We start from the raw sequence: 27,563 nt of genomic DNA, 5'->3' as shown, positions 1-27,563 counted from the left end.
TATTGCATTTCTATGTGAAGCATAACAAGAAAAACACAGCCTAGTACACATCGATGACCCGTCTCAGAGAGCCCGCTCTGGCATCCAAGGCACCCCAGTCATGGTGGCGCCTGTAGTCCCCCGGCCTCAGCAGGTACTGCCGGCCCCGGTAGTCGGGCATCTCATAGAGGACCCAGCAGCCCTCCAGCACGTGGAGGGAGTACAGCTCGTGGAGCCGGAAGCGATCGTGGATGCAGGAGCAGTCCTCCGTGAGCTCAGACATAAGGCCTCGGTAGTCATCTTTCTCGTACAGTCTTATCCTGTGGGAGCTGCTCTGCTGTGACAGAAACAAAAGAAGAAATACGAAAATTGTGTGCATCCTTAATGTCCGTAAAAGTGACTCAGTCAGCTCGCATCTTCATGAAGCATGGTTTTCAAACCATCCTGACCTCTATTTCCTCCCTGCCCCTCTCGTTTCATTGTTTGTCTAGCAAATGAGAAAGAATCATAAAATAACACTCACCTGACCAGTGAACTATCTTGTGGAAGAAACACTGAAAGAAATGGAATGAAAGGGGTTCCCCTGTGAGAAACCATCTGTCGCAACCACACTGAGTGAGTCTGCGGAGAGGAGTTTAACTCTCTTTTCTGTTATGACTGCACTGAGCTGAGTCCCACCAGGCTTGTTTCTAAGTCACGTCTGCACTCATAATGTGCAGCAGTCCCCACACGGAGGCCACACGTCTGACGTTGTGCCCAGTCTCTTGTACCATGTCAGTTTCTTGCCTCAAAGAAATTCCTATTTTATGTCTCTCTTCTTGCATCTGCAAAATTTCTCTACTCCAATTTTGGTTCCAATTCTTAAATCTGCTTACCACACCACATAATTTAGTGTCATCGGAAAGCAGAAACACACACACTCCATGTGATTAAAAAACATCAAGCAACACCTCGGTGAGGACCGTGTCCCATGAAACCCCCTTAACTAATGAGTTGTCTCTGACCCTTGGAAGAAACTGGTTGACAACATCTCCTGGAGAGCAAAAACCACATACAAGATGAAATAAATTGCTAGTTTCTGAATCAACATGATGACATAGTGTTGAACAATATAGAGAATGTATTGAAAATAATCACCAATACGGTTAGAATGCATTATACCTATATTGTTCTCCTATAGTCTATTAGTGTTTTTATCATTAAAAAAGAATTATTTAGAGAGATTTTTTTTTCTTTACTGAACAAGGTGATTTTTATTTAGAAATTAAGGATCAGCCAGAGGCTACGGAATTCAATTTTAAAGGCTATGTTGTTGTGATTCCTTGTGCCCTAAAAATGATTTATCTTTAAGTAAGAAAAAAGTAGAAGCCCTAGCTGGCGTAGCTCAGTGGATTGAGCGCGGTTTGTGAACCAAAGTGTTGCAGGTTCGATTCCCAGTCAGGCTATATACCTGGGTTGCAGGCCAGGGCCCCCAGCAACCGCACATTGATGTTTCTCTCTCTTTCTCCCTCCCTTCCCTCTCTAAAAATAAATAAATAAAATCTTTAAAAAAGAAAAAAAGTAGAGATTGAGGTTATTCATAACCCTGCTCACTGTGTGTGTGTGTGTGTGTGTGTGTGTGTGTGTGTGTGCTCGCGTGCGCCGGAGAGTCAGTCATTGATGTCCTTACTGTGAGGACTCGTCCTGCCTTGGAATACACTAACTTTTATAAACAGGGATTTATGGCCACGGATCAATGATGCTTTCACATCAGTTGGTTGAAGCAAGACTCACATAAGGGATTAGGCGGCAGGAGCACACGGAGTCGCTGAGGCCCATCCACTGCTGGTAGTCGGGGTAGTCGCCGCGCCGCAGGAAGTACTGGCGGCCCTGGTAGCTGGGGCGCTCATACAGCATCCAGCAGCCGCTGTCCACGCGGATGGAGTTGCAGCGGCTGAAGTAGGGCTGCAGGTTGGGGCAGTCGCTGCTGCACTCGTAGCACCGGCCCTGGAAGCCCGGGTCCTCATAGAAGGTGATCTGTAGTGGAAAACAAGGAGACAGCAGGCAATCGGCTGGCAGGTACATCCTCAAACCAGAAGACACTGAATAGACACGGTATGGCACCTGGGTTGGCTCACCTTTCCCATGGTCGTTGACGACAACTGATCAGCGTCCAGAGTGATGGGGACAAGAGTGGCAGTTGGTACATATAGCAGGACGGCTGCTGTGTTGGCAAGAACAACACAAAGGGGCTTGGGGGTAGTGTGTGAGGGGATTTCTATGTTCTCTCTCTCTCTCTTTTTTTTTCCATTTGGTATCATGGGTCAGGGGGCCCTCATTCTGTCTGGCATTTTTGACTTATCCTCACTAGCTCCAGTGAAAGGAATTGAAGTCAGCAGAGCTATTATGACCTTGGAGACAAAGGGCGCACTTCTGGTCCTATGCAGCTCTCTAGCAATATATCACACACCCAGCATTTTGTACCGTTTGCCTATGGAAACTGCTGAGATGGGGTTGGTGGGTCCCCAGGGGGGACTCGTGACAATCCCATGAATTCCAGAAGGACCTGACGTGCAAAGGGCAACAACAAGTTCTCTAGTTGAAAAACAATTACATCTCCTAAATGATCTCATCAGTACAATAGGATTTTGAAAAAAAAAACATTTTGTGTCTGTTTCCATAGGAAAAAAGATTAGAACTGTGTATGTTGCAGCAAACTCAGTCATGGTTATGAATGAACGACAAGAGTATATAGGTTCTAGTTTTCTTTTTATTCCTCCTTTTTGTTGTTTTCTGTTGCCTTAATTTTCTGTTATAACTATATATTACTGTCATGAGTTGAAAAAAGGAAAATCAATTTTTTAAATATGTAACTTTGAGTTGATGGTAAAAAGCAGAAACATTTGAAAATAGGCACATTTTGTCTAGGGATTAAACATCTCCCCCGGGGCTGAAATAAAGAGGTGTCCTGAAATCAGCATCATGAGTTGCCTGAGTTTTCCCTCCCTGAAGCGTCACTGTTTCCTAGAGCTGAGGTGATTCTCTATTGCTGCCACCCTATTGATGTAGAAGCACCCTCAGATACGCAGGATGGGAGGATGACTCTTCCCTCAGCTCCTCTTTTCTCATCCCACGTGCAGGTGGAAATCGACACCCAATACCTCTGGGATTCATGGCCGTGAACTGGCTCTAAGAGGGCAGCCAAATACAACTGTAGCAATATGTCTGCAATGCCGCTTGTGGAAGTCCTCAGGCAGCGTGTAAAGCAAACATGTGGAGGTTAAAGGGAGAGACGACAACAGCTAAAAAATAAAAATGTACCCTCACCAGTGGCAGAACTGGACAAAAAGAAAATTTGACAAAGTTCTGGGAAGGTAGGCACCTGGCAGCACACCCAGAGGGCACACGTCACGGAGGTGCTTCTCTGTCCCTGCCGAACGCTGCAGGCCTGCTGGGACACCTCAGTCACAGTTCCAGCATGAAAAAGGCTGCGCTGGTTCTTCCAAATACAAACTCACAGCGGAACACAGCACCATCTTCCACAGAAGCCAAAAAACCACGTGTTGTTGTGCACTTAAAAAAAAAAGGCCAAAACTGTTCTGCAAAGATAGCACATCAAAACCTTAAGAAAAGTGTAGTCTGTATTCACATTCATAAATTGTTATTGCACATATGTACAAGCTAAGCCATCTGCCTAATCAGCACTGGGAAAAGGTACTGAAAGATTAGAATATTTTCCTCCTAGTCACGATATCCTATTAAGAGAAAATCTACACCCATTTTTCTTATAATGCTTTATTGAAATGATTTTAAATGTTTCCATATGGCAACATTGTGAAGGCAATCAGTGATAGATTGATCTTATTTTGGGTTGAAACTTTGGGAAACTGCCTCCTGCTCCACCACTCTGCAGTATTCAGTGCCACACATTTGTAAAATATGCTTCAAAGCCAGCCTGCTCCGACATAGAAATACTATATACTTTTGGAATTCTCCAACCAACAGCCTTCCACTCACAATGGAGTAGCATAAGATACGTGCATTTTTACAGCCCAGATGTAGCCCTGAAATATGATGCTAAGAGAAGAAATCTCAACATCCAAAAATAACACTTCAGTGCAGTTTGTGTCACAGCTAACTGGGAAGAAAAATATGCTGGCAGGTGTTGCAGTTTTAAGATGATGTTTCTTTTCCTCTCCCAGAGACTTTATTATGAAGTACCATGTTCAGCTCCTAACTGACCTGCAGAATAAAAAGATGATTTTGGTATCAAGCATGTCGACTCAACCTGGACACAGACATTAGCTTTCAATCTACAGGAGTTAAAGTCAAATATCACATACTAAGTTATTGACAAAGATGGGTTTAAATGAATGTAGGTACAAAAAGATTTCCATGGAACTGTTCTGAGCCATTTGGAAATGGAAGTATATTTTTCAATTAAATATTATATATGATCTTACAATGGATTCTATACAGAAGGAAAGAATGCTGGAAGAAAACATTATTGGGTCAACTGACAAAATTTGTGTACAGATGGTAGATTAGATCCAAGCATTCACATTGGATTTTCTGAAGTTGATAACTGTACTGGGGTTATGTGAGGGAATGACTTTGTTTTTTGGAAGTACACACTGAAGTATTTGGGGGTAACTTAATATGGTGATGTAACTTCAAATGGATGAGAAAAATTGAGTATCTATCTATACACAGACAGAAAGAGATAAGGGCAGAAGGAGAGATAGAGGCAGAGAGAAGAAGTGATATAACTAATGGAGCAAAACTTAACAATCAGTGAATCTGAGTAAAATGTATATGGTTCTTTGAAGTATTCTTGCAACTTTTCTCTAAGCTCAAAATTATTCTCAAAGAAAAGAAAATAATAAAAGTTATACTTCATTTGACTATACCCAAAGCAGATCATTTCTTTGCCTGTCAGAGGTTGTGTCTTATTCTTGCAGAATATGACTTTGAATTTCTTCTATATTGCTTTGAATGTAAACTTAAGTTGCTCTCCTTCCATTGCTGATAGAGGAGTGCTGATAGGATAGTGAAATCATCTGTTTCTCCTCATTAGCTCTATGAGATTTTACCTCACATAGTTTGATGCTCTGTTGTTCAGTGCATGCATGTTGAGGATTGTTGTCTCCTTGGAGAACAAACCTCTATCATCATGCAGTTCCCTTCTTTATCCCTGATAGCTGTCCTTGCTTTGAAGTCAGCTCTGTCTGAAATTAATATAGCTGCTTTTGCTCTCTTTTGATTAGTGTTAATATGTCATATTTTTCCTCTATCCACTTACTTTTCACCTATATGTGTTGTTTTATTTCAAGTGGGTTTCTTTTAGACAACACAGAATTGGGTGTTGTTTTTTCGTCCACTCTGACAACTTCTGTCTTTTTTTTCTTCATTATGAAACTTTTCATTCAGAAAAGTTGAGAGAATTGTACAATGGAGTACGTATGCCCATAACCTGTTGATGCTGTTTGCCGTGTTCACTTTCATATGCATCAGTGCATCTCTCTACCCCTCTACCCATCCATCTGCCCATCTTATTCTTGGGGGTAGCAGGTTACCCCGTGCCCTCCCCTTCTTTACATTTCCGAGAAGAGTTGTTGAATATTCAGTCTGTTCAGCTCTTTACTTGTTAGGGTGGAATACTGATACCCAACATCCTTCTGTGTGGAAATGGAGAGCAGATCCTTCAAACTTCCCTCTTGCTGTGTCCTCCTCTCTTCCACGGTATTGTGGGCTCCTCAGCAGCAGTGGCAGTGGGAGCCCTTGTGTTATTGCTTGCTGTAGTCCAGGCCCTTTTCTATGCCCTTCCACATATACGTGTACTGACTCACTTAGTCCTTGTAACGATGCTATGAGGTAGGTACTGCTATCACCCTCTTTTTATAGATGAAGCACAAGAGAGATTCTCTTAATAATTCACCCAAGTGGAGGAACCAGTTTTTAAATCTAGCTCTCTGACTCCAGAGGTCACACTCTTAATCACTATAGTGTGCTGTTGTCTAGCTCTTTGGTACAATCCTGTCCATTCCAAATTCATTTCCTAGTCCTCTGCCCAATATTGACACTTTCCTAGGATGTGGTATTGTTTATACCCATTTTGATGAATAAACAAGGTACTAATACCCATACAGCATAAAATAAATATTTAAAACTGTTTGCCAGAATACCTCAATTATTAAAAATAATTTCTCCTGCCCTGGCTGGCATAGCTCAGTGGATTGAGCGTGGGCTGCAAACCAAAGCATCACAGGTTCAATTCCCAGTCAGGGCACATGCCTGAGTTGCAGGCCATGGCCCCCAGCAACCGCACATTGATGTTTCTCTCTCTCTTTCTCCCTCCCTTCCCTCTCTAAAAATAAATGAATAAAAATATTAAAAAAATAAAAGAATAAAAGATCTTTGTCCCTTGATATTTAAAAAATAATAACAATTTCTCCTTTATTCCTTACTTTATGAAGAAATTCAGTGGCTGGAAATATATAGAAAATTCTGTATCTTTTTAAAAAAAATACTTTATTTATTTATTTTTAAAGGAGAAAGGGAGGGAAGGAGAGAGGGGAAGGAAAGGAGAGAGGGAGAGAAACATTAATGTATGGTTGCCTCTCATACGCCCCCTGCTGGGGACCTGGCCTGCAACCCAGGCATGTGTTCTGACTGGGAATTGAACCGAAGCCCTTCAGTTTGCAGGCCTGTGCTCAATCTACTGACCTATACCAGCCAGGACAGAAACTTCTGAATGAGTAATTGTTTCATCCTGAGGTTAAAAAGTTGTTTATCTGCTAATAATATAACATGATATAATATCCATAAGCTATAAACTAGGAAAAGACTAAGAAGCTCAATAAAATGAAAACTTCAAACAATAAACTGTGAAAGTATATTTTACATGCATTTATAAAATAATTATTTCTTTAATAAAAATATTTGTTTCTTTAATTTATTTCTTGGTTATTTCTAACAAAGCAGTAGTAAGACATACACACACAGTAATATTTCAATATCACAAAAATATCACATGACATATTTGTACACATATAGCAATATTTGAATAGCACACGAAACATTGGACTATCACAAGATAAGTGGTTATTTCTAAGAAGTAGGAAAGGGTAGGGGGAAGAGGGGTTCTTTTACTTTTCACTTACAGTTCTTGTATTGTTTGAAATTTTTACTATAAGCATTAAACACTTATTTGAAACCACAGAATAAGAGCTGATTAACTTGTGAATAGCATCTCTCAAATGCTAAAAGATAATAATGGTTAGTATTTTAGGGTTTACTCTGTGCAAGCACTATTTTAACCTCTTAACATGCATAACCTCAGGTAATCATCCCAACAACCTTAAGAGTGAAGTACCATTATTCTTCCCATTTTGCAGAAGAGAAAACTAAGAAACAGAAAGGTTAAGTCATTTGCCTAAAGTCACACAGTAGGCTTTAGGTACAAACCCACAGCATCTAATTCTAGAGGCTAAACTTTTAAAACATTAAAAGTAAAGTACTCCCCAAACATCTGGTATCATTTTGATCCAATTTGTGTTTTTAGACCTACTTCGTTCTTTGGCTGTGTGTCCAGAAATAAATGTATTGATCATTTCTGCTCCGTGGCATTTGCTTCCCTTGTAGAGCTGCTGGTGGCATTTTTATTCATGGCTCCCCTTCTTAACTTGAAACCTAGAGACACATGTAGGAACCATAACTGTACAGAAAAACTTTTTAGAAAAAATGAGTCCACCCACAGTTTTAGATTTTCCCCTTTGTGAGTGCTTTGCTCCCATTACCAAAAGGTCTAAGAAATAAAACTTCCCTGATTTCGATAATAGAGGAAGATCAAATAAATCATAAATGCTGCTGGTTCTATTTGTTTCAACCAGAAAGATGTTATTACCGTAACAACTTTGGCCTTACTTTGTGAGCTCCCCTCCTGTTTGAAATGTCCCTCAGCAGATGCAAGTAAACAGGCTTACTCTGTTTGCGGGCATATTCTGCTGCTTGGGGCGCTGTTAACATGGCAAAAGGGTGCAAGGAGAGGCGGAAAGGTGGAGCTCGGGGAACCTGCAAGGAAAACAGTCCTACTCTGAAAAGCTGCACACACTTTGTGTTGCTAACACCTGCTGCATGGGGCGCTTGGCCTGTTTACCCAACCCGTGGTCCTTAGACTTTACTGGCAGTCCCCTGGTGAGGCTCCTGTCTATTGTCACGCACGTTCACACACTGTCTTCTGTTCCCCCTGCTTGGTTCCTTTTCACATGCTGGCACTCTTCAAATAGTTCCCTTTACCTAGAATAGCTACATTCTTCTTTTCTGCTTAGAAGCTCTTACTTTTCTTAAAGGCTCCTACTTTTCTTTTGAAATGTAGCTCAAATATCACCTTTTCTGAGAAAGTTGCTCGAGTCTCCACACTTTCACTCTCCCATCCTGGCCTCCTGCCCCCCACCCCACCCCAAGGCAGACTTATCAACTCACTTATCTGTGGATTCAGAGCATATTGTGACAGAGAACAAACCCGATGTGTTATAGTTACAATCTGCTGCCTGTTGCACTACACTGGAAACTTCTTCAAGGCTAGAACTGTTCATCCATTCATTCATTCTTTCTTTCATTCAGTCAACATGTGTTCTGTGAGCACCTACTAGGGGCCAGGCTCTGTTTAGGAGTTGTTGTTAGTAAGACAGACAAGGTTCCTGCCTTGTCAGAGCTGAGTGGGGAGAGACAAACAATAAACTATTAGCCATCCGGGAGGATGTACATCATGATACGTTTAATAAGTAAACTGAACAAAATGAAGGGCTAGCAAGTAACTGGATAGTCATCTCTTCAGACAGAATGGACAGAGAAAGCCTCTAGAAGGAAGAAGCGGAGCCTCAGCTGAGACTCACAGGGTGAGCAGCAGTCAGCCATGGGAGAGCTGGAGAGAAGTGTTCCAGGCAGAGGGAATGAGAAGGTCTTCCTGAAATAAACTTTTGCTTTTTGGGCACAGAAAGGAAGCCAGTGTGTGGCTAGAGTGTAGTGAGAAAAAGAAACTTGTAGATGAGGCTGAGAGGGAGGCAGGACCCAGATCACACGGGTCCTTGTTGGTCATGGTATGAAACTGTTCCCCAAAATTGACTCCAGGGTGCAATGGAAGCCACTGAAATATTTTAGAGTGGTAGTGTTACAAGGTCCTATTCAGGTTTTTAAAAAGATCATTCTGGCTGCTATGTGGAGAATGGATTGGAATGTGGAAGGAGGGAAGCTGATTAAACTAGTTTTACCTTTAATCTCTAGTGCTTTAGAGAGTGCCTAGCACATAGGAGACATGCAAATGTTATTAACTAGTTGAACTATGATGCTAGTCAAGGCAAAAGCAGTTGACAGCATGGACTGTTGTGTCAAACTGGCTGTATCAGAATGGAGGCTGCACCATCTACAAGATGTGTGACCTTGGGCATGTCATTTAACTACTCTGTCTGTTTTTTCATGTGATAATAATACTACTGTTACCTACCTTATAAAATTGTGGTAGGGATTAAAGAGCTAGCATATGTAAAGTATTTAGACGAGATCAGGCATGTTCAGGGTGGTATAGCTGTAGACAGTGTAAAGTATTTAGAATAGTGTTTGGTACATAGTACAACATAGTAACTTTAAAGTTTATAATAATTATTATTTATATTTATCATCATCATCATCATCCCCATCATCATTTCTCTCCTTGACTCAGTTCTCTCTCATACAGAATTACCAATCGCAACAACTTGGCCACCAATTCCTTTATGGGATCCTGTCTCATCTACTAGAAAAAGGTCGACTAACTGCTGACAAATAACTGATCAGAGCCAGGCGGCCTGAAATAATTAACATCCCACTGCAAGCTCATTGATTTTCTGCTTTTTCACTGGCAGAGATTCCCATTTTATATGTACAGAATTCTTATTTCTAAGGAGCAAAAGTTGATTACACAATTCTTTTTATGCACTCATTTCAACAAATATGCCATTTCATCAATAGGACACCCTTACATGATGTATAACCGAGGCAAACACCAAAAAAGAAAACCAAGGACCACAAAACAAATACTTATTTTTCAATTTTCAGATCAGTAGAAAATTTTCTGCTTATCTTTACCATTCACAACTGTTAAAGACCACACTCAGAATGATCCAGTTCCCACGTGCCTGGCATCCTTTATCCCTTCAGAGGAGTTTGAGATTTCCACAGGAACTTGAGCTCTAAGATCACCGTGTGGTTTGTACATGGGTGGGGTATTTTTTGTGGGGGAGGTCTTTTTTTTTAAAGAAAGGGACTACATTTATATATTATTTTGTAATTTTAAACAGGAACAACTGAGCAGAGGCCTGGAAGACGCCTGCGCCCTGACAATTTTGTGGGACTGTGGTACCGGCCCCGGGCTGCCCACCTCCAGGCCCCTTTCACCTGAGAAGCCAGCTTCTGTTTTTCACTATCAATATGGGTTTTTGGTTGTACAATATAACACAGAAAACATGTCTTAAGCAATAAATGAGGATGTGTTCTCTTTATTGGCAAAGCAGTTTAGAGCCACCATAGCAGAGGTACTTCTGTTTTTGACCTCGGTCTTTTATTTTAATGGCAAAAATATTTTTTGAGAGTTTACTTCGTATCCAGCATTGTAAGTAATTAAATCTAAGCAGAAACTATGACCTCTAACCTCAGGAAGCACATAATCTATTCAGAAAGATGACCATGAAACAGAGAAAGTAATTGCAAGGAGGTTTTATATAAATATGGGGTGATTATGGCTACAATAATAGCTCTTCAGGATAATGTATGCCAGGTACAAAAAAAAAGAGAGAACAAATTGGCTTATGTGTCGTTCTTTTCTCCCAGTGGTTGGACACTTATGTAACTTATGAAGTGATTCCCCTTGATAAGTCAAGGCACAGCTCATTCCTGATGCACTTCTGCCCTTAGAGGATACAAGACTGACGTTCTCCACACTCAAGTTGCCCTATTTACTGGGGAAGATAAAACCCAATGATTTGAAAGGTCACTTCCAGCTCAAATACTCTATGAGTACTGACAATGTGATGGGTCATGGAAACAATGTAGCTGGGGGTGAGGGGACAGGGAGAGCAACAGGGGAACATTGGGACAACTGTAATAAAACAATAAAAAATTATTTTTAAAGTAGATGAAATTTAAATCCTAAACCTAGAGTCAATCATATCCTCTTTTGTACTTTAATGGTATTTACTAATATCTTCATTGTGTTCATGTAAAAGTAGAACTATGATTGTTATTTCTCAATTCAAGTACTTCCTGAGTGCAAAATTATGTCCAAAGCACATTCAGCAAAAATTTCTTCCAACCAGAAGCGGGAGGAGGAGGAAAAGAAGATGAGGATGTGAAAGGCCTCCTTTTCCTTTTTGGCCCTTTCTCCAGCAAATGGGGCTGAAGAATATCTGTATTGCTTGCTTGCTTTGTTGGAAGGAGACCTATGCTCTTTTCCCTCCAGTTTAAAACTGAGTCGGACAGTTTATATTCACCTGAAACTATCTGTATAACCCTCACTGATGTAAGGCCCTTAGCTGACTTTTCTGCAGGTCCAAAGTCCTCAGCAGAAAATGCCTCCCCATCGGCAAAAACAGCTCCCTATCAGGAAGTAAAACCTGAAGCTAATAAAGTGGGTGAACCATGCCGAGCCCGTGATGTCTTTCTGTCACCAGGTGGCAGCAAATCTTCCTGAAGAGAGCCATCAAACCCACACACAGGCTCAAGTTGCACCGTGTGGCCAGTTCCAATGGCTGGAAATTCTACATAATCTGATTAGTATTCAAAGGGCTTTCAGCTCGTGCTTGAAAGAAGTTTAGGTGTTGCTTAGGAGACATTTTACCAGAAGGAATCAAAGGTCATTCCAATATATGAAGCAATTAGAGAACTCTTGGCAACAACTTTTTTTTTAGCAACCCATCTCCCAGTTAAATTTTTTGAAATCATTCAGCCCCAAGGACTGTTTTTAAAAGTTCCTATGATTTGCAATATTTGAAATGCTATATTTCGATTGAGAGGTTCTGCTCACTCCTAATTTAAGACATCCGGGAAGTCCCTCATGGAGCTGATATGCTTTCAAGAGAAGGGCCTGAAGGTGGGTGGGGGTGGCTGGGAGGCCCCCAGGGGGCAGATGATCCTCAGAATCTTACATCTGTAGCATAAATCATATCACAGCTTTAGAGATATTTCATTGCTTAAAATAGGCAAAGTTTATGTTATGTTCATAATACACATGGGTGCTTGACGAGCTATTTGATTTTTGAATTTTTAGAACAGGGGTTCTCAACCAGCTGTGACTCTGCCCCTGAGGGAACATTTAGCAAAGTCAAGAGACATTTTTGGTTGTCACGGGTGGGGGAGGGGGGATGCTGGTATCTGATGGGCACAGCATTACCCAGAGATGCTGCTAAACATCCCACAAGGCACGGGCCAGCTTCTGACTCCACCCTCTACATGCACAGAGAAGAATGATCTGGTTTAAAACACTGAGAAACCCTGGTTTAGTGGAACTTACAGGAAACCAGATACCTAACCCTCGAATACCAGAACCTGAACTAACCACAGCTAGTATTTTGAGGTTACCGGGTGTTGAGCACTAAGGGCTTTTCTGGTGCAAATTCACTTCATTTCCCACAACAACCTCATCTTCTTGTTTCTCTTTTTACAAATGAAATCAGGGCTGAGACGACTTGCCCACGATTTTTCTGCTTGCAGCTGGTGGAACTAGAGTTTAAACCCTGGCAGTCCAGCTTTGGAATCCTTGTGCTTACCCATTATACAAACTCTCTGTGGCATACAAATCAGAAAGTGAGCTGACACACGTCACCTGTGTCCGTGAACAAATGCAGCCCTTGGAGGGAAACACCCCCTAGGAGGATATCATCTATTCCCCTTCGGAGCTGGTCATTGTTTAGTCTACGTGCACATCCGGGCCTTTTGCTGTTGGCCACCAACTGCGAGGACGGAGATGGTGTGTAACTCAATGGAGCAGGTGCTGACTAAAGGCTCTTGAATGAATAAGGGACGGTAGGAAGAGATGGGCTGGCTTGCCTTTAAGCATCAGGGTTTCCCAGGGCTTCTTGTGCAATATTGATTGTTTGTTAAGAAACAAAAGACTCAGAAAGAACACTAGACCCTTCCCCCTTTCCTGCCCAAGAGATTTCAGACAGAGAAACCTGCTTCAGGAAGAAGAACGTAGGATGTAGCCTCAGCCTCATTCGAATTAAGCGTGGTCAGCACGAGGGCTTCAAGCAGATGCCTGTCAGCTAAAGGCCCCCTGGGTCCCCTTGTTTCTGAGTTGCCGAGCCAGGGTTTCCCTGCCACGTGTGCTCTGCTCTCCCTCACTACCTGTGCATCACTCATTCTCACTTCTGAAATCTAATCCCCCCTTTCTCCTTTGCCCAGAAATGTCACGTATACCCAGTGCTGCGTGTCTTTGGGATTTTCATGGAATGACCATGCCTATGTGAATTCCCTGTGCACATGTATTAAGCTTTGACTTTCTCCTGTTAATCTGTCTCTGTGACTTTGGTGATGAACTCAGCCAGAAGAATCTAGAAGGTGGGAGGAAAAGTATTGGTATTTTTTAGCCCCCATACCTGACGTGGTCACCATTGAATTCCCTGCACCTACAACTACATTGAATGAATGAATGAGCAGAATTGAAACCAGAGTGATCAAGGGAACTGGAGTCTCAGGAGGACAGCCAGGTTACATATGGATTCAGAGGGCAGGACAGTTGGTTTCAAAGTTACAGAACGTAGTAGATACTGGACTCCTAAGCTGGACCTGTTGGGCTCTTGAATTTACACAAACCTGCTATTTGCAGTATGGTCTGCAGGGAAAACAACAAGGGAGGCAGGTGTTCCTGTAGCCATAGCCCTGCCCCGGCCCCGGCTCCCCTTCCAAATCCAGTGGGGGCACTGAAAGCAACAGAAGGCCTGGGTGCGAGGGGCGGGTTCTCCCTGCTGCCTTCCCCGCCTCCCGCCTGCTGCACACCCCTGCCCGCCTCATCCTCCCTTCCCCTTCCCTCTCCCAGAGGCATCTGAAGGCAAAGGGATCAGTAGTTCACCTCCAAATAGAAGCTTGTATTTATGTTTACTAAATGTTCATCCATTTATGAATAGCAAAAATGGAACTGGTTGTGAAGTTCATCTAGAATGCTCCATGATCACTATAAGGAGGCCCAAAGAGGGAAAGGGCCTGGACTCCACAGTAGCCGAGTGGGGACTCAGCCCCAAGTATCTGAACTCCCAGACTGCTCCGACTTGCTCTGCAGGGTTTCAAAGGGGTCTGATGGGAGGAAGAAATGCCGCAGCAATAAACTAATTGTCAGGAGAATGACCCTTGTAGATCTTGTCTTAGTTCTAAATGTTATGGCACTTAACACACAAGTTAAGGGCACTTGGACTTACCAGGTCTACATTACAAAAAGTGTAAGAAATTCTGTTCATCAGGAACGTAGGCAGCATCTAGACTCTAAGCCTGGTGCTTTATTTTCTGCTTCTACTCAGCCTTTCATTAACCAAACACATTTGTTACTATGAATACAGTCCTCCACATAAGGGAAGCATTTTACAAACATTTATTACCTGAGTAAGCTATGGCTACTTCTGGCTTTGTACATTTTGATACAAAACAGTTATTTCATGCCTAACCATACAACATTATACATGTATGAAGTAAAGAGATTCTTTCTAAAAATCCTTTCTATGAATAGTCTCAGGTCTCCCCTACCTTGATAGAAGCAGAATTGAAAGAAGAATCCGCCCCATAAATTTTGAAGACTTCCTCAACTGGGATGCTGTTCTGTTAACGACAACGACAACAACAACCAAATGTATCAGCACATCACGACTTTTCTTTTAGTACCAAACGAAACTGTTACAGATCCAGTATGTCCGCACTGTGTCTGCCAGGCACGGGCACCAAACACATAACTTCTGGGTAAATGGATAAACCAGAATTTCCAGAATCCAATTATTTATGCATTTCATTCTAGGTTTTTTTTTTAAATAAATGTTTTCACACTACAATATAGAAGTCAATGTCTTTATTATATCTTAAAAATGAAACATTTAATATTAATAAATATTAAACATTTGCAAGCCTTGGTTAAAAAGGAAAATAAATGTGCATTAATACCAAAATATGCATAGAAAGTATACCATTTCCATATACGCAAATGATGTTCTCTTCCTTACCATTAGGATTCCAGCATAAGATGATAAAATCATTGCCTCTCTTTCTCTATGGTTTGGATATATGGGTCTGCCACGAAATGGTCTTTTCCTAAGAGGGAACATGAGTAATTAAGAGTGGAGGGTTTATTCATACTGTTTTGACACCTAAGGCTGCGATAATAATCCATCAGTAATCTCCAGTGGCCACATGCTATGCACTTGTTTACAAAATCGATACAATTAATCCACCATTGGTAAAGAACACACTTGGAATTTCAAAATTTCCAACAGTGGTGGTCAATTTGCCCTCATCTATCCACGTTTTCCCAGCTGTCACACATTGGCTACTGGTCACCGTGATGGACAATCATGGATCTGCCAACCAGATCCTTTCCCTTCTTGTGGCCATTTGCTTGGGGCAAACTGCCTGGTTTCACTGTAAGCCTATGTGCTTCGAGGGAAGCTGACAAAACCCTGGATTCCAGAGACTGGAAAACATACTGTGCACTAAGCTGGCCAGGCTATTCTATCCCCTGCGGTGCCCCCAGACAAGTGGGGTAAATAGAGCTATTGCGACATAATTCTATGATTTTAAAAAAAAACAAAACCCACTCTCCTCTGCACTGAATTTTGCAATAAAGTTGGCTGAAACTAAGAATAGTGTCTACCCAGAGGAAAAGGTCAAGAGGCAGATCTTGATGACATGTTTGAGTTTTGAGTTAAGCCCTGCCTCAGCCAGACCTACTCGTGGATTTTCAAACACAGGAGCAGTAAATCTCCTCCCCCTTCTTTTTTCCTTAAGTCTTAAATCTGCTCGAACTGGATTTTCTGCTTATTATAACTACACTCTAACTGATACAGCCATCCAGGACTAGGTGTGCATTCTAAGGCCATAAAACAGAAAGAAAAAAAAAAAACTGGCTTCTAAAATAAACTACGCAGTTCTGGTCTTATTATTTTCATGTTCTTACCAATTGAGTGCGTCTGCCTGGCACACTCAATAATCCTGGAAAGGGAATTATTCTATGATTCAAACGGCTCAACTCAGGGCCATATCTGGTTAAGTGCTTAAGAAGTTGTGTTTGATAGTCCTTATGAAGCACTTGCAGCCTTTACCCACAGAACTGACCGTCTGAAAAACCATGGCCCGTTCATAAGACAGCACAGTCCTATTCCTAAGGGAGAACATTGTCTGCAAGAAAGACTTTCATCTGAAAGACACCAGTTAACAGAGGGGTAAACAATGGAAGCACCGTGTGACTTCTCCCAGGTGAGAACTGTGGGATTTCTTCGGGTTTCTTGTTGGAGAGGGGATTACTCCCCTGCAGCGTTTCCAAATCAGAGTGCGGAAGGCGGAAGACACGAGATGGAACTTCCTTTTTCATTACTCATAGTCACGCATTAAAAAAAAAAAGTATTTCAACTTACCCTTTCTCCCACTCCAGCCAAGTTAAGTCTTCCGAATGATCCAGCCATTTCAAAGCAACACTGATGGCCAAGTCATAGTGGGCCTGGAAGCAGGAGGCACGGGAGCAAAGGAACAGGTGTGAACTTTAGCCAAAGTACCTCCTGGACCCAATGACAGTGGCACTGCTAAGCCTGTTCTGCTATTTGGTCCACAATGGTGAGGAGCATCATCTTTGTCCAGTAACCTGATGCTCAGGCAGAAATCACTAGAGATCTTCAGGCATTATATTTACCTCCCACTAGAGCAGGGTGTTTTTTTTTTCCCCTGTTAGTTTGTTTTTTATTTATGCGAACCAATAAAGAAAGAACAGGTTCTTGGAAAGAATACTAAACTGGGAATCAGGGAATTAAGGCTCAAATCTAAGTATGAGCAGCAACTTATAGTATATCCTCAGGTGAGCCATGGATGTTCTCTGGGCCTCAGTTGTCTAAAGTTTTAAAATAGAAAAAGGTGAAGGTGAAGGAAGAGGGACCCAGAGGACACTCTCTAATTCTGTGAGTAAAGTGACAAAAATGTGCTCCCAGGGACACAGGGGAAGTGGTGTGTCCACCCAGGGAATCCTGGGAGGCTTCAGAGAGGAGGCTTTGGTGGAGCTGGGGCTTGAAGGATGAGGAGAATTTCTGGAGGTGGACAAGGACCTCCCAGGTAGAGGGGCCAGCATGAGCAAAGGGCTGAGGTGGACCTGATTACGTGGCCTGCTAAGAGTCTTATCTAGAAAGCTGAGGACCAATTCGATTTCTGAGGTTGAGGATAACGTCCATCTCTACCCTCAACCTCAGAAAAGGGAGGGTCAGCTTGGCTTTTGTGTTTCAGATGGGTTTCAGGTTCTATCTCACTCCAACATTCTCTAAACAATGTAATTATTTCTGTATCTTCCAGGCACTGAACAAAACTGAAAAGTGAAGAAGAAAAAGAAGGAGGAGGAGGAGGGGGAGGAAAAGAAAAGAAAAAAATGGACTATGATCAGTTGTTGAAACGTAAGTCAAAGACTGGTGCATGGACTGGAAGTGCTGGCTTCACTCATTAAAAATGAAAATTCCCAGCCCCACCTGCCGACCTCCTGAATCACAACGGGCTTGTAATAAGACCTCATTAAAGTTTGAGAAGCAATTATCTAATCGATTTAATTTCTCCATCTAACACATGCACAGAGAAGCACTTCTAACTGCTTATTCAGCTCCGGGTAAGTCAGACAGGGAGATGGGGAGAAGGAGCGCGAGAGCCTTTCTTCCTCACGAGTGCGACAACTGCAGATGGGCAGGATAAAAAAAGCTGAGGGTTTACTCATTTCTTTTGAATTTGAACTTTACAACAGTTTCTTCCTGAATTTATGTGAAGTGAACTTTCATCACGTAACATGAACCTGAGTTGAAACATGAATAATAACAGAAAGAATTTTAGGATTACTCAGCTCTTTGGTTTTTCCAGTAATACAGATGGTAAAAAAGAAAAAAGAAAAAAGAAAAAAGCAGCAAATGAACCCAGCATTGTATCTGAGAACTACATTAAAATTAATTTTGTCTGAAAAAATTTTAACATCATACGTCATGTTTGCCCTTGTACCCATTTTGCTTTTTAATCTTTCTAGTAGCAAATGTCTCATACTTGTATTTTCTCATTCCTTTTGCTTTGGGTGTAATGAGTTGAAAAGACCAAATGGAGAATGCTCGATGAGAAGATGAGAAAGGACATCCTGGAGGATCAGGGCCGGCCTCCTTATCATACACATCAGATCCTGGCTGCGCCCCCTCCACACACACGTAACACAACGTGACTCGCACCCGCATGCCTTGCTTTACCATATCATCTAGAAAGGTGAGTTGCCTTCTTCCTTTGGGGTCAAATTCATTTTCCCGAAGTCTGATGCCAATATAATCTCCCCTTAAAAGCAAGAGAGCAGGATTGAACCATTGGGAATGACACGGGGTCCGTCTACAGCTGAGGGCTCCTGCCCATCCCACCCTCCTCTGCCAAACACAGGAGCGGTCACTGAGGGCTCTGGGAGATGAGTTCGCATTCTTTCTCTCCTTCTTTTTCTTTAAAGAAAAATAAATAACAATTTGGCTTCTTTATTACCAGAATAACAGTATTTTGATTTAAAAGGCAATTCTAGCCCTGACTGGTGTGGCTCAGTGGGTTGGGCATCATCCTGCAACCGAAGGGTCTCTGGTTCTATTCCCAGTCAGGGCACATGCCTGGGTTGCAGGCTGGGTCCCAGGTTGGGGGTGTGAGAGAGGAAACCCATCCATGTGTCTCTGCACATCCATGTTTCTCTCCCTCTCTTTCTCCCTCCCTTCCCTTCTCCCTAAAAACAAACAAACAAACAAATTATTTAAAAAATAAATAAAAGGTGCCCTGGCTGGTGTAGCTCAGTGGATTGAGCGCGGGCTGTGAACCAAAGTGTCCCAGGTTCAATTCCCAGTCCGGGCACATACCTGGGTTGCAGGCCATAACCCCCAGCAACCGCACACTGATGTTTCTCTCTCTCTCTATCTCCCTCCCTTCCCTCTCTAAAAGTAAATAAATAAAATCTTAAAAAAAATAAATAAAATAAATAAAAGGCAATCCTGCAATGCTATGGTCTTAAAATGTCTAATCATGATTAACTTAAATCACATTTATCTAAAAATTAAACTCACATGTGGGCACAAAATTTATAGGAAAACAAGGGAGTATGCTAAATCCCCATGTGCAGAAACAATTTGAAACAGAAAATGAAAGGATTGAGACCCACTGTTTAAAATCAAGAATCTGTTGCTGTCCGTGTTAAAACTCAGGCAGAATGTTCATGGTTGATCAATTTTGGGTATATGATATTCCCTTACAGATGCATTCTTTGTCCTAAAGCTTTTCCTGTTAGAATACAAATATCCTTAGGAGGAGTTATGCATAAAAATACATGAGTAATTTCAGTTTAGTGTATCCTTATCAGGTCCTTCCAGAACAGTGATTTTTAATAAGGTGAGGAGAGAATAAGGGCCCTGGAACAGAAGGGGGTGCTGTTCTGGGAAACTGAGGGAGAGGAACTGGGTGCAGGATACAGGGCCCTGGGGTCTCTGAGGTCCATCTCCACAAATCTCTCCATAAGGCCACGCTTCTGGTTGCCAGGGTTTTTACCATAAACTTTGGGCAAGTCACCTTGTTCCTGCCTTCTAAAACTCTTCTGATTCATTAAGCTTAGACTGACAACATTTCTGAAATGTTTTCTTTGTAATTCCAACATACTTTACTTAAAGCATCATGAAGGCATTTTGGGCTATAAAATTACATTTATATCACTTTTGAAATTTCAGCTCCATGTGGAGGAAGTGGCATTCCTGATTATGGTTTGTTCTTTATTACATTGGAAACACAAACATGCAAACATGTGTGAATTTGTGCATAATTTATTCCAGTGTTTTTTAAGGACTGGTTAAAAGACAATTATCTTAGTAGGTTGGGAGAGGACCTTCGATGGGGTTGTGATAAGGTTTTGATGAAAAGGGTATTATTGTTGTTCCTATAAATACATATGAAATAAGACATAGCCTTTTTCTCCTCCTTTTTATATGGTCTGTTATTTTCACCAACCTCTCAGTTAAGTACCAAGTCAAATAAAAGGTAGCATAGGAGAAAAAAAATGTGTCCTTGGGAAAACTTAATGTTTTCTTTGCTTGTTTAAAAATAAAAGTTCATATGGCAAGAAGAAGCAGATGAATTATTGAGTCAATCAGACTGACAATAAAAGAGGCAGAGGCTGCGATTTAAATGCTGGGCCACTGGCTACCGTTCTCAGAAATCTCCCCGACATCCTCTTCCAGCAGAGCTCTTCCAAAGGCGCACGCTGCCCAGCACAGGCTGACTGGGCTGTGGTCCCAGATCTTAGGCTCTGGAACAGGGATGCCTCGGATGAGCTTGCTGCTGGCAGAAACATCCTCCCAAGAGAGTCAGCATCTGGCTTTGCCCCACATGTGAGGCCTCTCAGGCCGAGTCAGAGGCCAGATCATCGGGCTTTTCCCCCCAATAGTGCGGGAATAAAATCTCCCTTACATTTTTACCCTCTTGCCAATATCAGACCATCTATGACATAAAACCCACCAAATGCTGAGTATAATAAATGAAAGTTATTCTCCATCATACTTACAAGAGCTTTTTCATTTCCTTCTTTAGGAGCTTTCTTTCCATGATTAAAGGGGCATGCAGCTGAGCAGGTGTCTGCAGCGTACACTGCACCTGATACCCGTTGGGAAGACAGCGGCTTCTGTGAGCCTAAAAGCTACAGCAGCAAATGAGAGAGAATTTGAGTTAGGGATGCTATCACTCCAAATACCAGTCATGGAGTCCCAGGCTCTGGAAGGGATCTGAGAATGTGCACAGTTCAGGCCTCTTACCCAGCAGGCTCCCGGTCAGAAGCTGTCTGGTAGCCAGTGCACTGTGCGTTGAGTATATCTGATGCTTCTTATTTCTTCCAAATTTTGCCAATACTCATTATTTACTTATCCTTGTAATAAACTAGTAAGTAAAACTGGCATGGTTTGTGCCAGTTGTTTTGGTTTGCCAAAAATGGCAAACCAAAAATGGATGGTTTGTGATTAGAGTATGTTCAAACTCTATGCACATACAATCTAGTGACTCCCAGTGCACTCACCATCCTGCAATGGCTCATAATAGTTTTCTGTAGAAACCATGTTCAACCTCTGACAGCCAGGAGCTCCCTGAAAGAACATGTGGTTTCGGTAAATGTGAGGCTGTGTCTTCACTTTCTACCCCAACATCGAACCAGAAATAGGATTTCAGGTGACGGGGTCAAAAGGGTTCTGAAGTCACGAAAAGAAGTTTACAAAACAAAATTATTACTATTGAATGGGGTGCTCAGGGAGCAATATAAATGGCATATCAACTGTATCTGCAATGTTTTATTTCTTTAAAAAGACTGAAAGCAGATTGTGATGATTGATTTAATATGTCAACTTGGCTGGGCCACTGTGCTCAGATATTTGGTCAAATATTGTTTTGGATGTTTCTATGAAGGTGTTTTATGGATAGTAACATTTAAATCTGTGGACTCGAGTAAAGCAGATTACTCTCCATTATGTGGGTGGGCTGCACTCGATCAGTTGAAGGCCTTAAAAACACACAAAGGCTGACCTCTCCCCAGCAAGAAGGATTCTGCCAGCAGACTGCCTTTGGACTTGAATCGCATCTCTTCCCTGAGTCTCCAGCCTGCCAGCCCACCCATCAGGGTTTGAACTGCCCACCCCACCACAATCATGTTGTTGTCAGTGGAAGTCAGGCTCTTCCACAGGATCAGGAGAAGAGCCTTGCAAGGACCCACGCATGAAAGACTGTAATGTGGCAAAATTCATCTGGGTGGAAATCTGCCCCCAGGTTTCCCATTTTCCATATCCTTCTGTTCCGTCATGGAAAAAGTGCAACTGCATCTTCAGCAAGGCCAAAACAAAAGGCAGTGTCTAGAGTTTCTATTTCATATTAAAGCTTAATCCTTCGGAGCCTACGCAGTCTGCTGTGGGCCCCAGGAGCTGCTAGGCCTGCATGATCACTTGTACCTCCTGGGTGAGAGAGAATGCTTGACTGCATGGGGCTTGTGCATGTCACAGGAGAGAGAGAGAGAGAGAGAGAGAGAGATAGATCATGGGCTTTTGATAGGCTCACCCTAGTTGGACTGACAGGCCTCTTTGGTCAAGCTCTTCCTTCTGCCCTGCCCTCCCTACCCCCAACAATTGGACACTGGAGCAGGGAAAGGAGGAGTGGTAATCCCCTTGGTGGAGCAATGCTGGGATCCCCCAGTGCGAGTGCGAGGCTGTACCTTCCTGGTGAAGCAAACAGGCTCATGCTCCCCAGTTTTTTAAGCTCAATGCCATCTTCCTTTGCTCCTCTTTCTTATTAATAATTAGTTAACTACCTACAGTAACAAGGTGAGCCAATTTCTTAAACTACATCTCTATGTATATGTACACATCCTCTTGGTTCTGTTTCTCTGGAGAACCCTGACTAATACACAAATATAAGAAAAAAGTTAATATTAGTTGACTTTGAGATTATAGGTTTATGGATATTCATTAAATTACATTTTGGTATTTTGGAAATTATGCATATGTTTTAGGTCACTACTTTAGAAATGATTGGAAACAACTTTAGAAACCTTTTTTAAAAAGTAGCTTCATTTGATTCAACTCTCCAACAATAAGCAGAAAGGAAGCAGAATGCCACTGATTTAAATGGATTCTTCCCCAGACCAATTTAATTATTTTAGACCATTATTGCTGCTGCTGCATCTATCTGCCTTGGATGGGATGTGAAAGGGGGAAAGAAAGTAGGAGCATTCCCTTGCTCCTTTTTAATGGATTAACTATTAAAACAGTAACATGCTCTCTATAGGGAAATAAACTTGGAGTGGGTACTGCAAGCCAGAGAGGTGGCCTCATGGCCTAGAGAGAGAAAAGCACGGCCCCGGGATGGCCAGACACTGGGATGTAGTGTCTGCTGCACCAGTGGCTGGTGTGGCCGTGGTCAGCCTCTTGGCTCTCACGCACCTCAGTCTCAGGTGTTGTCTAAAAAAACGATGAGCCTGATTAATATCACCAAGAACACCTTTTGCCCTAACATTGTACAACTCCACGAAGGATAGCATATATTTATCATTCTTCTAATTCAATAAGTTGAAAAAAAAAACATTTGTTAGTAGAACATTTGTCCTACCTCAACTCCTTGACTGGTGGTGGTGTGCGTGTGGTGGGGTGTAGGAAGGGGGTGCTCGCTTAGTTTCTATGCCTTTTTAAAAAGCAAAAGACTTAGTAGTTGTTTTAACCCCCTTTGTTTTGCCATTCTGAGTCAGCCCTTTGAATTTCTGACTTACAAATTACAAGATTTGCATCTCTTGATTGGTGCGACAACTTCTGCTTAGACCCTCCCACCTTCCCTCTCCCACAGCATTCAGTGTGGCATAATATGCAAAGTTTTAAACCTTTAAAATATGAGCATCTCCCACCCCCACAGCACTAAGCTAGAGGTCCAGGGACCCTGGGACTACCAACTAGCTGTGTCCCCGTGGGTAAGTGAACTCTCCTCTCTGTGTTTTTGTGTTTTCTCCTTTGTAAAAGAAGCATTGAATGCTTGGAGAGGTCTCTTCCAGCTGTTCGAGTTCAGTAACTGACATGCATTGAGTAGCTACACATGGTTGAAAGAGGGCCATTTATAGAGACTCTATTCAGTGTAAATTTGAATTCACCCTTCTTTTCTGTCTATAGAGCTTTAGCAAAAACAAGACTCTGGCTGGAAACACACACAGAAGAGCTACTGGAAAGATGTCAGGCGTCTCAGAAGTTAGCTGTTTCATTAAAACCAACCTCCCAGAAGACAGAGCCCCCACATTCTATAGGAATATCACGCCCTGGGGAATATCTACACCCTCCCTTCAGGCCGCCCCCTCTGCACCCCGACATCAATGATACAGATCTCTCAGACTGCGTTCTGTTAGGTGATTGGCATTTAACAAATTTCCCTTTCAGAATCTCTCGCCAGCCGGAGACTGGTTCCAGGGCTTTTGTTCTTCCCTGCTTCTGGAGGCACGCTTGAGCTTCTGCTCTGGCTGGTGCTCCCAGGCATCAGAAAAACATACTTTTTGGTGGTTGCTAGGAAACAGTGACTGAATGAAAATAATTTGTTTTTTAAATACACCCCGATGCTCCAACCAGGAGGGGAAAAAGTCATATGTTTGGGGCAGAATTGTGATCCTGACCTGGAGTTCATATATATATATATATATAACCTGAGTAGGTTCAGTTTCTGATCTAAATGATTAATTGGAAAGCGGAGAGGATGTGAGAAATCCACCTCCTGCAGGGTTTTTTATAGCACTTGGCTGCAGACCCAGGAGTCTACTGGCCGAGCAAGGATTTCTGGGGAAGCCAGTGAACCTCTGGCGCCTTACACACTTAGAGTGCCTCCATGCACTTAGGGTGATTCCACTTGATGACAACAGACACAGTGGAGATCCCGAAGAACCATCACCTTGGTGCTCGGGCTCTTTCCTCCTCGTCATAAGCACACCCTTTCTTGCTTAAAGCTTGCTGATGGCTTCCAGTTGCTCTTAGAATATAATCTAGAGTCCTAACCATAGCCTGTCAATGAGTCTCCTCCATGACCTGGACAGAGGCAGTGTGTTATTCTGGCCCATCTAGGCCTGGGTGTCTGTTAGGAGTCCGGGCCAAGTGGAGAGGTCAAATGTGGGGTTCTGGGTGACAGTGCTACCTGAGGCCCCAGTCAACAGCTGTGTGAGTGAGGAAACATCCCAGAGGACGTTAGCCGTTGCCATTATCTGACTGAAACTGTATGGGAGACCCCGAGTGAGAGTCACTCAGTGAGAACTGCCTCACTGAGCCCAATGCCTAGAGCCATGAGAGGTAACAATAATTATTGTTGTTTGAAGCCCTTAAGCTTTGAAATAACTCATTCAGCAACAGCTGATGACCAGACCACCATCAGTGAGATCTGGGTACCTCTGTGCTTCATCTCATGTATGAAATGAAGAAAATAATAGTCCCAGCACCACATGGTTATTGCAGGCATGAAGCAAGCAATCGAGTGAAGAGTCTAAGGCAGTGCTCATATGAGGTTAATAAATGTTGGCTACAAATGTTATTATTGTGTATGTAAACTGTAATCAAACAACAAGCAAGATCTGGAATAGCCCATTTCACAACGTGTCAAATTGACAGCGACACGAAATGACTCATCTCTTCTCATTCCCAGAGACTGAGAGTTGAGCACCGGACCTTGGCAATAGAGTGACTTCTATATCGAGCACATCCTTGGATGACCTCCATCCTCTGGTGCGCCTGTGGGGTAAATGCACACTCTAAATATAAATGATGCCGCTACTAAGTTATCCCTCCCCTCTCAACCCCAGAGGGAGTAACCATTTTCTTCTATGTGGATAAAAACCTTCAGTTCTGAAAGTATTTGTGGGTTCCAATTTGCTCCTTGCAGTCAAAGAAGATTCTTTTAGGGAAAATGTACCTGTTGTTCAAACAACACTTGAGCTATTTTGGAAGTCTATTGGTTCATGCGTAGCTTTATAAAAGAACTTCTTTCTTTCTTTTTTTCAGTTTTAGCACTAAGTGTATTAAATGAAAATACCTTTAAGGCCCCTTTTTTCACTGCACTGTATTATTATTATTTTTAATTATCCTTTACCAGCCTCCTCTTACTTCCAGACCACATAGTTACAGGCAGCGTCCCTATAAGTTGGGTCAGCAGACCATCTCTGGGAGGAAGAATCGGCAGAAGGGGAAGCAGAAATGCCCAGGAGGAGCCTGGGCTCCTGACCACCCCCAGGGAGTCTGACTTTCCCTGGAAGACTGGGGCCCCGTCAGAGACCAGGGACATGCTGACTGCAGCTGCTGGCCCGGCCAGGGTGTGCTGTGCATGAAGGCCCTCAGGCAGCACTAGAAAAACACGGGGAACTTCAGACTTTGGAAAATGCCAAATCATTAACCTTAGGGTCCAGTCCTTGCCCCCGATCTGTAGGGTTTTTTGGAGGTTTCCTTGGAATCTGATTCACTGTGGCTAAGTCAGCCCTGTCAACCCTGTGTGTAATACCTAATCCCTAGACAGAAGGAAAGCAGAGAGGAACTTGATGTGTGTGGGGTGGGGCTGGGGCTGGGGATGCGAGGGAAAAAGCAGAGGTCTAGACCCCCACACACACATTCACCCATGATGGAACTGTTCCTGCACCATCAATCTGAACTCTGAGTTATCACAAAACAACAATAAATCACAACCTGGGCTCGCTGTGTCCTCCTGCTGCAGCTGTGACAATATTACGATAGTATATATCCTGTGGTATCTATGGCCTTTATCATTAAGCTCTTCACATCCAAAGAGGCTTTGAATGGAAACATGCATTGTATCTAGTAGATTCTGGGAAAATTATCCTGGAGTTACCTGAAATCTAGGACAAATATCCCAGCAGCTAGAGAATCAAGAATTCCTGCCACACTCTTGATCCCATAACCTGAAGTGCTTAAAGGAATGACGGGACAACAATCTCTGTTTGTTTAACTGTTGGAGAGAGTCTGTTCAGAATTGGAAGGGAGAAAGCTGAAAAAAACAAACAAACCAGACCTTAATAGTGGACCTCAGAGAACATCTACTGAAAATAACTGTCAGTGCCAGCAAGGGGCATACAGTAAACAGGACATCTTCAATTGTACCCATTAGGGATAACTTGCAATTAATCATCCTCATCCTTTTCTTCTTAGGATGGTTATTAGGCAATCAAAACCGTGTAAGCTGGCTGACCACATCTGGTGGTTTTTTCCTAACTCCTTCCCTGGTTCTCAAACATTAGCATTCATAAGAATTACCAGGAGATTCCTGGAGCACAGCCTTTAGAATCTGATTTAGTAGGTGGAGCCCAGGAACCTTCATTTGAATAACTATGTGGGGGTTTTCAATTGAATTCTCCAGCTGGGTGACCCACCCAGCCCTGGTGAGTGAGTCCCTAGAAGGTAGCCCTCGCTGGACTCATTTTGTCTTGATCACTGAGAAAAGTGGTAGTTCGGCCTCAGTTCTGCTACTTACTAGCTGACACTGGGCAAATCACTTTTATTTTCTGGGCCTCTGTTTCGTCCTGTTTAAAAATGGAGCGATAGAGTGTGGGAGGAATTAAATGAAAATTCATATAAAGGACCAGAGCAACCAATGTGAATTCCCTCAACCTTTATCCTACTTAGAAATTTAACACTACATTGCTTCTTCAAATTGTGTTCTAGTGCCAAACAACAGAATTATCCAAACTTTTGAAACATGGTCCACTTGCAAGCTTGCAACTTGAACCTGGTAGAAGGTTAATCTTATTTACAGAAAACCAGGTGTTGAGAAAACAATTTATTTTCAAATGGTACAGACGTCAGCATGAATCC

At 42.6% G+C, this 27,563-nt stretch overlaps 2 protein-coding genes across 6 annotated transcripts; both read right to left on the bottom strand.

The window, feature by feature from the left end:
• Window positions 1–40: 40 nt before the first annotated feature.
• Window positions 41–2,120, bottom strand: LOC123828779 (gamma-crystallin A). Of its 3 annotated transcripts, none has more exons than XM_045854099.1 (3): window positions 2,097–2,120; window positions 1,753–1,995; window positions 41–316 (listed from the first exon to the last, which is right to left on the bottom strand). In XM_045854099.1, the coding sequence occupies exons 1-3, from the start codon at window positions 2,103–2,105 to the stop codon at window positions 41–43; spliced, it is 528 nt and encodes a 175-aa protein (XP_045710055.1). In that variant the 5' UTR covers window positions 2,106–2,120. The 3 variants fall into 3 exon arrangements, with proteins under 3 accessions (XP_045710055.1, XP_045710064.1, XP_045710073.1); XM_045854108.1 differs by having other exon boundaries at window positions 41–313; XM_045854117.1 differs by lacking the exon at window positions 2,097–2,120 and having other exon boundaries at window positions 41–313; window positions 1,753–2,043.
• CUNH2orf80 (chromosome unknown C2orf80 homolog) lies at window positions 1,901–20,886 on the bottom strand. 3 transcript variants are annotated; one of them, XM_045854141.1, is made up of 8 exons: window positions 20,762–20,886; window positions 18,438–18,519; window positions 16,599–16,681; window positions 15,192–15,279; window positions 14,725–14,796; window positions 7,944–8,031; window positions 7,529–7,650; window positions 1,901–1,995 (listed from the first exon to the last, which is right to left on the bottom strand). In XM_045854141.1, the coding sequence occupies exons 1-7, from the start codon at window positions 20,800–20,802 to the stop codon at window positions 7,568–7,570; spliced, it is 537 nt and encodes a 178-aa protein (XP_045710097.1). In that variant the 5' UTR covers window positions 20,803–20,886; the 3' UTR covers window positions 1,901–1,995; window positions 7,529–7,567. The 3 variants fall into 3 exon arrangements, with proteins under 3 accessions (XP_045710097.1, XP_045710104.1, XP_045710088.1); XM_045854148.1 differs by lacking the exon at window positions 1,901–1,995 and adding an exon at window positions 3,184–3,206; XM_045854132.1 differs by lacking the exon at window positions 1,901–1,995 and adding an exon at window positions 3,772–4,200.
• Window positions 20,887–27,563: the final 6,677 nt, after the last annotated feature.

The sequence above is a fragment of the Phyllostomus hastatus genome, unplaced genomic scaffold (assembly GCF_019186645.2).
Source record: "Phyllostomus hastatus isolate PE091 unplaced genomic scaffold, TTU_PhHast_1.1 phas_contig_137, whole genome shotgun sequence".
NCBI classification, from domain to species: Eukaryota; Metazoa; Chordata; class Mammalia; order Chiroptera; family Phyllostomidae; genus Phyllostomus; species Phyllostomus hastatus.
Note: the sequence above shows the minus strand (reverse complement) of the source record. Positions and strands in the feature narration are given on the sequence as shown.

What these genes read in the sequence shown, in the direction of transcription:
- LOC123828779 (XM_045854117.1), bottom strand. Translation starts at nt 2,043, where the DNA reads ATGTACCTGCCAGCCGATTGCCTGCTGTCTCCTTGTTTTCCACTACAG. An exon ending in CCTGCCGCCTAATCCCTTAT is followed by an intron (nt 314 to 1,752) that starts GTGAGTCTTGCT and finishes CTGTCACAGCAG; the next exon opens with AGCAGCTCCCACAGGATAAG.
- CUNH2orf80 (XM_045854141.1), bottom strand. Translation starts at nt 20,802, where the DNA reads ATGGAAAGAAAGCTCCTAAAGAAGGAAATGAAAAAGCTCTT. An exon ending in CTTATGCTGGAATCCTAATG is followed by an intron (nt 14,797 to 15,191) that starts GTAAGGAAGAGA and finishes TGTCGTTAACAG; the next exon opens with AACAGCATCCCAGTTGAGGA. An exon ending in TCAATTCTGCTTCTATCAAG is followed by an intron (nt 8,032 to 14,724) that starts GTAGGGGAGACC and finishes TTTTCCTTGCAG; the next exon opens with GTTCCCCGAGCTCCACCTTT.